At 33.2% G+C, this 15,467-nt stretch overlaps 2 protein-coding genes across 5 annotated transcripts in view; one reads left to right on the top strand and one right to left on the bottom strand.

Moving 5' to 3' along the window:
• LOC145260464 (mesoderm induction early response protein 1-like) overlaps nt 1–12,849 on the bottom strand; it is a 40,042-nt gene extending 27,193 nt beyond the window's left edge. For all 4 annotated transcript variants that reach the window (XM_080118546.1, XM_080118565.1, XM_080118556.1 and 1 more), the window contains exons 1-3: nt 12,787–12,849; nt 12,459–12,486; nt 5,968–6,098 (exon numbers count right to left, since the gene is read on the bottom strand). In XM_080118546.1, the coding sequence (XP_079974672.1) occupies nt 5,968–6,098; nt 12,459–12,486; nt 12,787–12,807 (180 nt within the window). In that variant the 5' untranslated portion in view covers nt 12,808–12,849. The remainder of the gene's footprint in view (nt 1–5,967; nt 6,099–12,458; nt 12,487–12,786) is intronic.
• Nucleotides 12,850–13,129: 280 nt separating this feature from the next.
• The window catches only part of LOC145260460 (dynein axonemal intermediate chain 4-like), a 160,170-nt gene continuing 157,832 nt past the window's right edge, over nt 13,130–15,467 (top strand). The window contains exon 1 of the mRNA XM_080118537.1: nt 13,130–13,274. Coding sequence (XP_079974663.1) covers nt 13,234–13,274 — 41 coding nt within the window. The 5' untranslated portion in view covers nt 13,130–13,233. The remainder of the gene's footprint in view (nt 13,275–15,467) is intronic.

Raw genomic sequence — 15,467 nt, 5'->3', positions numbered from 1 at the left:
TAACTGAATTCCAGCTTAATCCTGATTTAAAACAAATATTCACTGCCTGGATTAACATGGAAGGACACTTTCCAATATGAATTCTGCAAGAAAGATGATGGCTGGATATTACGTTTGTTACTTTGAAAACTTGGTAAAAAAGGAACAGCAACCCTATACAAATTTTATTTTACTCAAAAGACCAGATTTCACATTTAACAAAATTGGTGAGTAATCATTATTTATATTTGCTATAATTGTTTGAAATTAAGGAAAAGTGATAATGAGTTTGTTAATTATGCTGGAATTGTAAACATTAACATTTTCGGATGAAATCGCTGACAGAGGATCATTTCAAATGCCTCATTTTCATTGCACAATTACAATCCCTAGACGACTGACGTATATACACATCTACTATGGTAGAAAAAGACAAAGAAATGACAGTGCAAATTCTGACCACAGAATGTCAACATTTAATAAACCTTAAACGAGACAGTACAATGGTGCAACAACATTCTATTAACCGATTTGTTTCCAACAGTGTAAAATCAGGAAATTCCCTGACTGAAAGGAGAAAGAAACCTCTAACACCCTGTTAGTCATGTGGAGAAACGCACTATGCTCAATTTTGATCATTTAGAAAACACGTACCAACATTTTTCAAGTCTTGGCCACAAGGATGAATTTTGTGAAAAGAATAACTGTAACACCACCAGGATGAATACTTCACAACCAAAACGCAAAACTCATAAGAACACCAGGATGTTTCCAGAAATCCACATCAAATTCAATTTTTATTACTTTTAATGTAGATTTTGAAGATTGTAGGAAATATATTCTTGTTGAGATCGACAAGAAGGCAATAAATTATCAGTTTGATATTGCTTCAGATATCATTCTGATTTCACATCCAACATGTGAGTTGTTGGGAAAAACCAACTCTTAAGAATACAACTTATTTGTAGTGCATCAGGAGACAAGATACAACTTGTGAGCTAACATTTAATGTCTCTTTTAAAGCAAAAATATTTTCAGGTATGTGCTATGTTTCTGATAATCAAACACAGATCTTGCTTTGCATTTTATTGAAGAACTTGATTTTTTCAACATTCCCCTAAACTCAATCTTCAATTCTTTTTATATTAATACTTCAGCAGATGCTGAAACACATTTTAAGAAACACACTTAAGGCAAAGTTCAAGGTTTTTCAAAAAGGTTTTGGATGCTGTATTAAAGTTAAAGCAATTTTAAAACTTAAGTCAGATGCAAAACCAGTCTCCAGACCAACGTGTCCTATACCATACAGTTTTAGCTGCAGTGGGAAAAGAATTGGAGGGTCTAAAACAAGCAGGAGTCATTCAACCTACACTCATCTTGAGCAGCATTTATTGTCATTGTGAAGGCTAATGGCAAGGTATATATGCAGATTTCTCCACAGGATTAAATGATGCACTGGAGACATATCAGTATCCAATACCTGTACCGAAAAATTTGTTCTCAAAACTCAATGGTGGAACTTGTTTTGCAAAACTGGATTTTGCAGATGCATATCTACAAATAGAAGTTGATGAAAATTCCAAAAATCTTCTCACTATCAACACCTACAAGCAATTATTTCCATTAGGACACATAACAGCTCCAACAATATTCTAACAAACTATGGATGCAATGTTCACAGGATTGCCAAGAGTTTCTGCCTATATTGATGATATCATCTTTACAAACACATCCCAAAAGGAACCTGCATCGCTGAACTTCTGTTCTGTATTGAATTCAATAATATGAATTTCATTTATGGTCAAACAAATGAAAATTCTTCCAAATTTCTGTGAAATACCTTGGATTTGTATTTGATAAAAATGATTGAAAAACAGATGCAGATAATATTCAGGCAATAAAGCACATTGAAACCCCAAGAGATGTTTCAACACTATGATCCCGATCCTTTGTGGGCATTATAATTCTTGTAAGAAAGAACTGCACAAGTTTTTGCAAAAAAATACTAAATGGAATTGATCAAGTAGATGTAAAGAATCATTTGAGAAAATCAAATCATTTCTTCATTTTGACCTATTGCTTACACACTATGATCCATCATTAGACATTACTATGGTGACTGATGCTTCAGACTATGATCAAATATAATATAAAATATCAACCAAGCAGCAAAATTGGTCAGGCAGATATGTTATCCAGGCTCATCTCTTCTCAGCAAAAAGCAGCAGGGAAACAGTCACAGCTGCTATATCTGTGGAACCTGAAGCTGTTTCTGGACTTGTTTCCACAGTGAGATCACTACCTGTCATTTCAGAAATGATCCACGAGGCTACAGCTGCAGATTCATTATTACAGAAAGTTTTACATTTTCGTTTCACAAGTGGGTCAAAAACAGGCACTGACCAGCAACTTCAACCATTTTTTCAACAAAGATCTTCTTTATCCGAGATCAATGGGACGACTCTTCTTGCTGAATGTATTGCCCCATTCAAACTTCAGAACATTTCTCAAGCAATTTCATTATGGACATCAGAGAATTAATTGGATGAAAGCTTTTGCACATAGCTATGTGTATTGTCCAAGCATGGATAAGCAGTTAGAGGAACTTGCAAACTCTCCTTGGAAAATAATATTTCTTAGTCATTTCTACATATTGATTGTGCAGGGACCAATAAATGGACAACATTACCAAATATTAGTTCATGTTTTTCAGATGAACTATACTACCTCAAATGAAATTAAAACTATACTACCTCAAATGAAACTGTAAAGAAACAAGAAATTCTCAGCAAGTTGGGCGTCTCTAAAATCTTAGTTTCTAATAATGGTACTGTATTTATCAGCAGAATTTTTCGACTTCTGTAAACTACCAAAAATATTCAGCTACTCGGATCTCCACAATCAAATGGACGGACAAGCTGAACGGTTTGTTGACACATTTAAGTGAGCACTCTTGAAGGGGAAGGAACTACACGAAAGATTATAAAGATATTTTGAAGTATCTTCAAAGCTAACCAAAATTGAAAATCCGGTGTTGAAACGCTGATGAACAGAAAAATTTGCTTGCCAATGGATACTATTCTTAAATAACGATGGAAAACCAGTTTAATTGACATCATCGAGCGAAGTCACGTCAATTTATATTTGAGCAACCCATATCGGAACAAAACTACGACAATAGTAAAGAAAATTGGACACAAGGTCACATAATGTGTCATTCTGGTAATCTATAATATAAATCTAACCTGTCTGTTTAAATGTATGTATGTATGTACGTTTGTATGTCTGTTTAAATGTATGTATGTATGTACGTTTGTATGTCTGTTTAAATGTATGTATGTATGTACGTTTGTATGTCTTTTGACAGAAGCGACGGATTTTCACAAGATTGGTATTGTTTTGAAACTTGACCCTTTGGACGACAAATATCGAAAAATTGGCCAAAAACATTAATTCCTTCATCCTCAACTGGGCACTTTTCTACTGGAAGGGGGGGAGAGAGAGAGAGAGAGAGAGAGAGAGAGAGAGTTTTCGCTTTTTTCGCGGATATTTTTGAAAGTCATCCCCTCTTTTCAATTGACTAGCCTTAATTTAAACCTTCGCCACTTCCGGCTTGGCGATGGACACAACGGCAAAAGACGTCATGTTTTTATTTTTTCACATTCTTTTCCTCCTTTGCGGCACTGGTTTGCGCCTGCCTACTACTACTATTTTTTGGTTTTACTCAACACACATCTCGAAACACCCGGGCAACCAGGCGAGTGTAATCTATGATTTAGGTGTACAATCATCTATTTGAGTCAGATATGCAAATCAGCTTTGTCATTCATACCTTCCAAAGAGACACAATCATTCCCTTAAAGGTTTTACTGGACACATTTGAATTACCCCAAAATGTTCAAGCAACATGCAGTAAACAAAGCAAGTTCCATAAAATCCAACCAGAAAGACGCAGCAAAAGTGAACCCAAATCCTGCAAGTAGATCCACATCAAACATCCTACAAGCATCATATTTCAAAGGAGAGGTGTTATAAGAGGAAATAACTCTAAAAGAATAAGGTTGTCTCTCCTGACACAACAAGATGGCGGACACACATTAAAACAATATTGTTCTTGTAAAGTTATTTTTTCTATTGTTAATAGTTTTCATGCTCATACAAAATGTTCTTGCTATTTCTCACAACAAGCAACAAATGACATCATACACAAACACAACAATATATAATAAAAAGGAGGAGGGTAATATCCAACTCTACTTATATATAAAAGGTACTGTGTGTGTTCATTCCCTATGGTCACCAAAATGGCTGGCCAATTTTTTTTTGAAATTTCACACAAAAGTACTTTATGTATCTGGGATTGTTCTTAGATAGGTCCCCAATATGTATGTATGTATGTATATATATATATATATATATATATATATATATATATATATAAAAAATCAACAATTGCAAAAGAAGGAACATTCCAATTTTGACCAAAGTTAACACTGATACAGCCTAACATCACAAGTGCATTTGAGAAGTTTCATCACCGCACAGATATAAAATCAAAAGGGAGTGTTTGAAATGAATGTTTTTGTTTGGAGCACAACTGAACAATGACACTTAACTTTCACATTTTAAACTACTTCAAGCCATTATAAAAAAAAATTAATAAAATCAACTGTAGGTTCTCTACAGTGCAATGTTAACTACAATGTATTGTGGACTAAATCACTGCAGAGAAGCATGCAAAGCCTCATTTTGATGAATTCCTGACTCTAGTCAGGGATTCATCAAAATGAAGCTTCACATGCTTCTCTGCAATCAATCGATTTGATTTAAAAATGGGCAATTTCACTAATTTCGATGACAACAAAAGTATTGAAAGTGTGGAATATTTGTTGATCCAAAGTCAATTCTTGGTCAGCTTTTCTCTGTTCCTATGCTATGAAGATAACCGTTCATTTTATAAAACACTGTTTCTTCAAATATGCAAAAAGTCAAGAGGGGGGAAAAAAATGTAGACTGCATTTAGGTAGGAAATCAATTTTATACTACTTTCTCTTTAGTTAGTGTTTCCACTTGCAAAACTTTATCCAGTCAAAGATTTTTCTCTTTGTATTTACATATCAAAATAAATATAGAAATGCCAAACTGATCGGAGAAAGTGTTTAAAAAATTTTCTAGTTATTTTATATTTTTGTTAAATTTTGATTGACACTATATATATATATATATATATATATATATATATGGGTGTGGGTTTTATCGACTATGCCTCTCGTATAGAAAAGCAAACTAATGTATTGCATTAGTTGAAATATATATACTCTTCCACAATCGAGCACCGTTTTTTTTAACCTTCTTTAAGAAATTACACTAATTATATATCTATGGAAGGAAACGATCAAAATAATTAAAATCGTTTGCGAAGTAATTCTACCTCAGAATAATAGAGAGGGGGGCATAGAATTGATGCCTGTAGACATGTTTCATGGCAGAATTTATTTTCAAATGCGTGAAGAATTTAGAATTTTCATTAAAAGCCATCACAAGAATATTTACAAGATGAAAAATCAGAAGTTGAAAACAAACAAAAAATAAAGCAATGCAACTGAAGCACAGGGGTGGGAAGATTCACATTTTGAAATGTACATATATTGAGAAATTTTTTTTTTTTTTCTTTTTACTAAAATCTGTGGAACAAGAATATTGCAAAGTTACACAGATATAACAGTGAGCATGCGCCTTTCTCTATGGAAACGGTATCGGGGTGCCTAAGAAGTATGCATGTCTAAATATTGAAATGAAACCACCATGCTACATATAACAGCCCAAACCAAAATGAAAAAAAAAAAAAGGACTGCTAGGTTTACTTATAAGAAAGATTTTGCAAAGCAGAGAAAAACTTGAATGTGCAAAATGGGATGAGGGTTATGTTTGCAACGATGACAGAGAAAAGAAAGACACCAACAAGCAAAAAAACAAACAGAAACGCACCTTTTGGAGTTCGTCTAATTCGTTAGAACAACTGCCGCCACTTAGTGCTTCCTCCTCTTCCATCGTTCGTTCATCGTCATAGCTTTGGTGTTTCATCACGTGCGAAGGATCAAAGTCACGGTCTCGATTGTCTGCAAAAATAGAAAAACATTCTAAGTCTAATCTTATAAATAATTTAGGAGTCGTAAAGTTATTTAGTTTTTGCAAGGAAACAAATCTCAAAATTATTAGTAGCAGTCATCGTAACTGCAAAGAATGTATTAAAGATTTAAGTTTGCATTCTTTGAAAATAAGAGCCCTCCCCCTCCTCCCATTATTCCTACTAATACCATCTATATATAAAGTTAGGTATGCATGTGCGTTTTCATTGCACAGGCAAAGATCATCTCACTTGTATTGGCCCAAAGTTGTTTGCTTCAGTATTGCAGTAAACAAATTCTCCTAAACAAAACCACAACTTCAGTTTAAAAAAAGAGGTTAATTTTTTTTTTTTTTTTTTTTAAATCAAATGGTTGCACCATTCATTCTGGATCAATTAAGCTGATTCTTTTCAACAAATTCACCATGTTATGTATACTGGCTGACCAAGCACGGCGATGCAAAACTACTTTGATAAAAATGGTACTTGTTCTCTTATTTTGCAAGTCTATTATTCAACCAAAGATTTTTGCTCTACCAAAGCACAAACTTTGTAGTTTAGAGCTTAAAAAACTCATTGCTTTCCGAGAGGCAGATAAATTCAACAGATTCTGAAATGTCCACCTTAGACTGCCTCTAACTGCACTCCTCTGTTCATAGGCTGGAATATAGGCATGTCTGACCAGAAATTTTAGTCATCCACATTTGACGGCTTGAAATATCCACTACAGATAACTGCCAGCCAGTGTTCACACAAAAAGAGCCTATCCGCAGACAATCTATGAACATTATTTTTCTCAAGAAAGTTGCTTCCAGTATGAATCCTTGTGAAGAAACAAAATTCTGAGTGTCCAGACTCAAAATTAGAAATATTTCCAGTTTTTTTCTGACAAGTACGAAAACCTTTACAAAGGCATCTGCTTCATTGATGTGACATTTGAGCTGAAGTACATTCTTTTCTCCATGCAGAAGCACCAATTGAATCATAGAAAGTTTCATTTATACACAAGATATCAAGATGAGTAGATATACTGGAGGAGGACTACAGCTAAGATGACAGGTGGCCAAGAATTTCATCTTTATTGGTTTGGTTATTACTCAAGTCATTTGATGCCGACTGAAAATAATATTCTGCATAAAATCTTAAAGAAAAATGATAGTTATACAATTTTTTTTTATTATTTCAAAAGTTTTGTGCAAAAAAAAAAAAAAAAAAAAGTTTCAGTCTGAGCATTGCATCACATCTCGAAAGATGTGTTGGAACATCCATACTATAGATCATGCTGAGGCACTCCACTAGGGACTGACGATGATGGCAATCTTGTCAGACAGTGGCATTCTGTATTTTGTCTGGTGCACTATAGGGTCTGCTGTAGCAATGCAGTCAAAGCTGGAGTTGCCTTTCCAGATCCAGGCCTCATCGAGTGATAAGGAGACCTAAGGTTTCTCAGTTACCAGGGATCCCTTTCTGTTGTTGTTATCATCCAGTTATTTTACTAAGAAAAGGACACCCAGAGTGGATCAGAGGCAATTTATTCCATGCTAAAACAATTCAAGTGTTATTGATTAACAAACTGATGCCAGTGAGGAGGTGGCTAGTTTTTAAAGTTCTATTCCTTTAGAAGAGTGGATTTTTTTCAATAGCCCTCAAATTGTTTTCCAGTTTGATTCCTCTATATTAACATGGAGGGGTATCAAAAAAGAAACAAGTGTTACCTGGAAGCAATAAAATCATTTTTTTCTTATTCAGCCATGTTATTTTATTTTTAAAGAAAAATCATAAAATGGATTAATGGTAAAACTGTTCATAATATTGGAAGCGTTTCAAGTCTAAGAACAAAAATCTTCAAATAACACCATGCTGACATCCTCTCATACTGTTTGAGCAAATGGAAATACAACAACCATCATTGAATATTTGAAGCAATAATTTTGTATATTTATCACAACTCATATCCTGGAAGCTAATTTGATAGCCAGTCTGTGATGCCAACTTCTAGAAATAAAGAAAACAAAGAAAAGTCTTTTTTATTTTTCCATTGAAGAAGAGATACTACTCTCGGAAATTAATCTTGTATGACACATTATGTTGGTAAACAATTAAATTCTAATATTGTTATTCTTTTATATGCTAACTCGTGTCCACGTTTTTTTTCCTATGAACCACATTGATATAGCCTTCAAACAACTCCTTTCACACTACACAATGCTTCAAGCAAACTACATCCTTTTCTTTGTATATTTAATTTTGAAATTACTCGTTAATATATATATATATATATATATATATATATATATAAAAAAAAAAATTTTTTTTGGAACTGTTTAAACAGATATTTTAATCACATTTTACTCTAGTAATGACCTTTAACGCTTACCATTTTTGTTCTCCGATCTATCCAAGCAACAATGAGTAGAATATACCTTTTACCTTGTAGATAAATATGATCTTATGATGGACAAGTGATAGAATTGTCAAGGTGTGAAAATAGTTTTTCTTCATCTTAGTTCTGGAAAAAAAATCAAAGTGATGCTTGTGTGTGACAATAGTAACACATGCACATCTCATGCCAACCAAAGTTCACCAACTTTTAACAGTTCAGACAGCACGTATTGCTCCATTACTAGAAAAGAAGGGAGGGGGGGGGGTTCATTCTTCACTTAATTGGTGAAGAATTTCTTATTGATTGGATAATTATTTGATTTTTGAAGAGGACTCCATAAAAAAAAAAAAAAAAAAAAAAATACTCCTGCCCAATGACCCAGCATGAGAGTAGGTCATGAAAATTCGAAAATTCACTAAATTTGTGACCCACTGTCAACAAGTCGAGTAACCATCTATTGCCATTATACTCACAGCTTGACCCTTTCCTTTACAGACATCTGTATTTTCTCTAAGTTACACAAATCGAAGGATTGACAGTCGATGACTCCAGCCACCAAACCCCGTTTGAAGGTAGCCAATAGACATCAAGTAGAAACCACACAGCCAACTAAATTCGCTGAAGTGTCTTCAAACGGAGGAGCCATTTACTTTTATTTCTATTCTTGTTTTCAAAAAACACTTTATAATTTGTTACCATTGTTAATATTTGAAGAAAAATCAAATTTAGTTCGCAAAGGATAATGAAGGCAGTTAAACATTCTTAAAATGAGTTTACACATTTTTAGCTTTTTTGTTGCAAGAAACAAAGCATTGAATTTCAAGTTCTTTATTTAAAATACAAAAAAAAAAAAAAAGTAAAAAATCAAAACATTGTGTGCGTGTGTGTGTGTGGGGGGGGGGCATTTGACAAAGCGAAAATATTTGCCAAATTCATGGAACTTAAAAAAAAAAATTTGGAAATTTTTTTTTTTTTTTTTAACTATGGAAACTATCGATTTAATTACAATCGAAAGGACCATTTAATTTTTTCCGGGACAAAGATTGGGTCAATGTTTTGTTTTTAAAATGTCACTCCATATGGTAAAAATAAAAATATTTTTTAAAAGGAAATAAAAAGGAAAGACACGTGGATGTTTTCCATTAATAAACGATTCGATACAGTATACACGTCTTGTTTACATTTTTATAGCAACATAGAAAAGAATAAAAATACACGTGTCCTTATTTACCTCTCGGCGTAGACATAATTAAACACAAGAAATGGGAAAATTCAGACTCCTTCATAAAATTGTCTCCGGCTAGAAGTATTTCTTATCCACACTGACCGAGGATAGGAAAGTTATCAAACAGCGATGCCGATGCCACTGTTTACAGAGAAAGAAATTATGAAACCAAAGTCACAAGTCACTTTTTATTCGACAATTCTAAGGTTTCCAAATCACTTTCGCACTTAAAGAGATCGCGAAACAAGATTTGTGGCTCGGAAAAAAAAAAAAAAAAAAAAAAAAAAAAAAAAAGCAATTATTCCCAAATAGTTTATTTCGATTACTAAATTGTGATTCATTTGTGTCAAAAAATAAAAATTACTGTAAATATCGGCTGTGATTCAAAGTAAAAGAAAGTAAACAAAAGTGACTAAAGATGGCTGCTTTGCTCAGAACAGATACTTATGTAACAAAAAATACATGGAGAATAACCGCAAATGTCAGGAAGGAGAGTGAAATCAATTTTTTTAAAATTACAATACGTCGCATATACCGGTTCCCGTCAGATCACCGAAGTTAAACAACGTTGAGCCTGGTCATTACTAAAATGGGTAACCAATTTAGCAATTCCAGGCGCTGTAGGAGGACGTATGTCGACATCTCCCTGCAAGAGTTACAAAAACCTAACGTCATCTCTCCTAATGGGGATATACATGCGACTGGGGACCACTTGTGAATTTCATACTCCCATAGAATTTCTTCCTTCGAAGGAAGCCGGTTAAACCCGAATCGGGTTAGTGCCGTTTCACACTGACACCGTTGAACGGCAAAACAAATTGTTCATTTGTACGCTTTAACCAAACGAAAGCATTACCCTCGCCACTCAAATAAAAATAAGAGACCCCCCCCCATATACAGAGGGGGAAAAAAGTATAGAAAAGTAAACGAACTGAGGAAAAAGTAAACTTTAACATTACCAAAACTGCTATGCAAGAAAAGGGTTTTTAGTCGGAATATTTAAATAATCGGTAAATTTTTACGACGTGCCCCAGCGTATTATAAATAGTAAACACCCCATGTTAAGAACGGCTTTCGGAATACCCCCCACCCCCAACCTCGAAACCCGTTCTTAACATGGGAAGTTGTGAGTGTTTATACCACGCTGCTGGGGTAGGTCGCTAAACAAAATAAAAATAAAAAAAAAACGTAAAAATAATCTATAAAAGATTTCCGCTATTTTTAAGGCGGGATTTGTTTATTGATACAGTAGTGTTGAAAAAACAAAAACAACACACCGAGTTACTTAAAAGTTGGCCAATTAGAATATTTCTATTCGCCAATTTAAAGGCTTCAAAATTACTTTCACGATGTCACAGATACAAAGTACCGTAAACAATATTTCAACAAATAGATAACAAACGTAGGTCGCCGTCATTTCGTTGTACAAAATTTGAAAATAATTTTGAATCAGAACTAAGTTACAAAGTACAAAGTTCATTTTTCGTGCTTTAGAAACAGTTTGACCACGCTGTTATCGTATCACGGTGAAAGAATTTAAAACAAATGCGTAAATTCATTTTAATATTTAAAAAAAAAATAATAAATAAATAAATAAATAAATAAAATAAAAAAAAAAACGTGAATGTAAAAGGGGGGGGGGAAATAAATTTGGGTTCGTAAGACCAACATTAGTTTACCAAGGCAAAAAAAAAAAAAAAAAAAAATTTTATATATTAGAAAAAAAAAAAAAAAAAAAAAAAAAAAAAAAATTTGACGTGAAAAAAAAGTTTGAGATGTATTGGAATCGTTCATTGCGCGGGATAAACCGAGAAGGGCGGGAGGAACTGAACAAACAATTTTAAAAGAAATAAGAAAAACATGGTATAATAAAACTTAAATGTTAATGAAATTACAGATACGTAGTTAAAATATTTCTAAACTACAGGAAAAAAAAATCTGGTTAAATCAAGAAACTTAAATATTTCAGCAAATCTCCTGAAAGCCAATTTATCTTCACCCCTAAAGTAGAGAGGTAATTACATTTAAAGTCCGAAGGTAAATTGTCGAAAGCTATTTATATGGGACACTTAAATAATATTTATAATCAAAATAAAGTTTTTAAAAGGCGCTAGAATCATATATTTGTAAAGAGAGAGGAGAAAGATCCCATGGATTTATCTCATAACAAAATTGACAAGTGCGTCTCTAAGAAGTAGAAAAAGTGCGTGTTTTTATTTTTTATCTTTAAAATGTTTCGCTTAAGTATTATGCGCTTTAACAAATTTTAAAAGAAATAGTAAAATATACTAATTTATAAATAACAAAACCCAGGTGTATATAAAAAAATCTTAAGAATCCAATATCATTTATGAAATTTTAAGAAACGATCCATTGATCCTAGCTCTGGTTGTTTTTAAACTGGGTGGGGAAATGTAAACTGGAGTAATAGAAAAAATATTACTAAAAGGTTGGAGATTTTTGTTAGTTATAAGCAAGATGAATAGTATAATTGGTTAATTAACGGAGAAGGAAGACTGAAAATGTGGAGCACGTTAAAAACAAAATTAAAAACAAACAAGGGTATCCCGGGATAGAGCAATGAAAGTAGAGAAAAAAAATAACCAAAATAGTATTTATTACTTTGCTTGGCTTTTAGCTGAGCGAGAGAGGGAGGGGGAGAGAGATACAGGCGGAGGTTGACCTAATTTGCATACAATTTTCAGCAAACTTCATTTAGATTTTAAAACAATTTAAAAACTCACCTGGGCTGCTCGAATCGCTGCCACCGAGCTGAAACGAAAGAAACGGAAATTAGATGAAGAGAAAATAAACAGACTTATTTCAAATGTCAAAGCAAAACATGACTACAAGCGACAACAAAACTTAAAAGTAGACAGTTCGCAGGCAATGTCAAAAAGCGGCCCGGAATCCAGCTCTTAAATAAGCCATTTATCCGCTTCTTGACGGCCTTTCCGCCACATTGGATATAGATAAGTGTCTAACGAACATATTAAACGGAACAAAAATTATCAGAAATGTGCTTTAACGTTAAAGTAAACGAAATTCCACCAAACACTTCGAAATACTAACGTTGCCTTCCGCCATTTTCATTATAAATTATGGGCTGGGTAAACTAGAGTCGAAAACGAGGCTGACAAAATGGAGGGAGTTTCCAAACGGCGATGCAACGCGCATTTCTATTGGCTGCTCTCTTAGCTAAGTTGGAGTAGTTATTTTATTTTTTCATACTTAATCATGTCTAATAATGTACCTTTTTTTTGATAATTATATTCAGACCAAAACATATTTGTTGACAGATTCTTGACTTCGGTCTTTGACGAAATGGTTTAATTAAAAAGTGCTAAAAACATGAAGCATACGTGAAAGACAGCTCGACCAATCAGCGTGTTCGTTGTATGGAGGCGCTCGTTTCTCATAGCAACTCTGTTCACAAATAAAATCTCAGAAAAATACTTTAGCTCCAATCTCCCCAAAAGATTTAGATTTAGATTTAATTCAATTCAACTTTAATTTAAGATGGAAACTACAGCAAAAACAGGTAGATCACAGGTTGGAGGGTAAGTTGAGATCAAACATTGCTGAAAAAAATATGGAAGAAACTTACCTGTATTGGTTTTCTTAAAAATGGAGTTTAATTAATTTTTTAACTGCATATTTTTTACTGTTATTAATTTAACCATAAATCCTAAAAAAAAACAAAACAACAAAACAATACATCTATTAATTATTGTCACAAAATTAAAACTTAGAAAATATCCACAAGCATTCATAAAATCAAAAACATCTCATTAAACAGTTCTTATTTTTAATTTATTGGAAAATATGTTCATCAGCTACAAAAATTAATTTCTCATCAAATGGATATATTGTGTTTCCTTTTGTTTATGAAATTTTCTATAAGATAAGAAACTTTATGAAGACAATGTTATTACATGTTAATATTTCCGAAAAGAAAAAGTTTTATTTCCTGTTGATTTTTTTATTTCTTTCATAGTGAAATATGTTTATTCATATAATAGCTTATTATCTAATAAGATATAATATAAAAAGATGGATTAACAACATTCGCATAACTTCATAAATTCCAACATGTTCTCTTTGGTGCCAAACACTCGACCCCCCCCCTCCCCTTCTAAATTTATTCTTCCTACAATTTATTCGTATAAAAATGAATGCATTTCAAATCACATTGCAATCATCCCATTTCTATGAAAATTGTAATAATAAAAGAAAAGAAAACAAATAAAATGGAAGACATTATTATGTGGATGATTAAAAACATATTTATTGTAATTTTTAGATGGCGACATATTGAATATAAGCAATGGACAGTTGCAATCTATACTGAATTAATACGTACAAGGCGTGTATGAATCAATTCCTACTTATTTATGCCGTTACATTCATTTATTTGCAACTGAATGAATTAGTTCAACCAGGTCATAAAAAGTTTAAAAAATATTAGCAGCACTCCTTTTCACTAACACCATAATTTGCACAAACTCTTAATTTCAACGTGTTTTCTCCACTGCTAAACACTTGACTCTGTGTCTCTTTAATTCTGCCCTGATGAATCCTAGCATGGATGAAGCGTGGAATATTCTGTGTAGCTTAATTGCCATATATATTTTATAACTTACGATATATACTTTATAACTTACAATATATATTTTATAACTTACGATATATACATATATATATACATATATATATATATATATATATATATATATATATATATATATATATATATATATGTACATATATTATTAAAAAAGTGCTCAGCCGAAGTAGCTCCAGTTTTCTCCAAACTCTACAACAAATGCCTTAATGAATCTTGCTTTCCGGGCTGTTGGAAAACTGCTACTGTAGTACCAATATTCAAGAATTCTGACAAAAGAACTGACCCATCAAATTATCGCCCTATTAGCCTCCTCCCACTTTTCGCCAAAATATTTGAGATCATAATTAACCATGCTGTAGTCTGGCACCTTACAGATGCTAAACTTCTGACTGACAAACAATATGGATTTAGACAAGCCCGTTCCACAGCTGACATCCTCACTATAATCTCTGAACGTATATACCATTCACTGGACAAAGCGGGGGAGGGCAGAGCGGTAGCTCTAGATATATCTAAGGCTTTTGACAGGGTATGGCGCAAAAGTCTCCTCAGGAAAATTAAATCATACGGTATCACTGGTAGAATACTTAACATAATTAAATCCTTCTTAGATAAGAGAAAAATCCAGGTTGTCCTCGACAGTCGTACATCTAAACAGTGTAATATAAATGCGGGAGTGCCTCAGGGTTCTATCCTTGGACCTCTATTGTTCCTAATATTTATTAATGACCTCCCCAACAAAACTGCCTCTGAGATGGGTATATATGTTGATGACACTACACTCTATAACAGGCATGACAGGAAAACAAATGAACACAGATCTAAAGAAATGGCAAAAACACTAGAGGATGACCTCCAATCTGTAGTGGAATGGGTACATAAATGGATGGTCACATTCAATGCTGCCAAGACTAAACTGGTTTCCTTCAATAATTACAAGAAACCTTCTCTGCCACCTATAGCAATGGCCAGTGACTCCCTGTCTGAGAGTGCATCTTTCAAACTGCTTGGCCTAACGTTCACAGGAAACATGAGTTGGAACAATTATATTAAAAACATTGCCAGGACCGCTTCGAAAAAGGTAGGCTCTCTCTACCGTGCTAGAAAACTACTGACACCTGAAAGT

Source organism: Euprymna scolopes, chromosome 3, assembly GCF_053919585.1.
Source record: "Euprymna scolopes isolate OS-2025 chromosome 3, ASM5391958v1, whole genome shotgun sequence".
NCBI classification, from domain to species: Eukaryota; Metazoa; Mollusca; class Cephalopoda; order Sepiida; family Sepiolidae; genus Euprymna; species Euprymna scolopes.
This window is presented reverse-complemented; position numbering and strand designations above follow the sequence as displayed.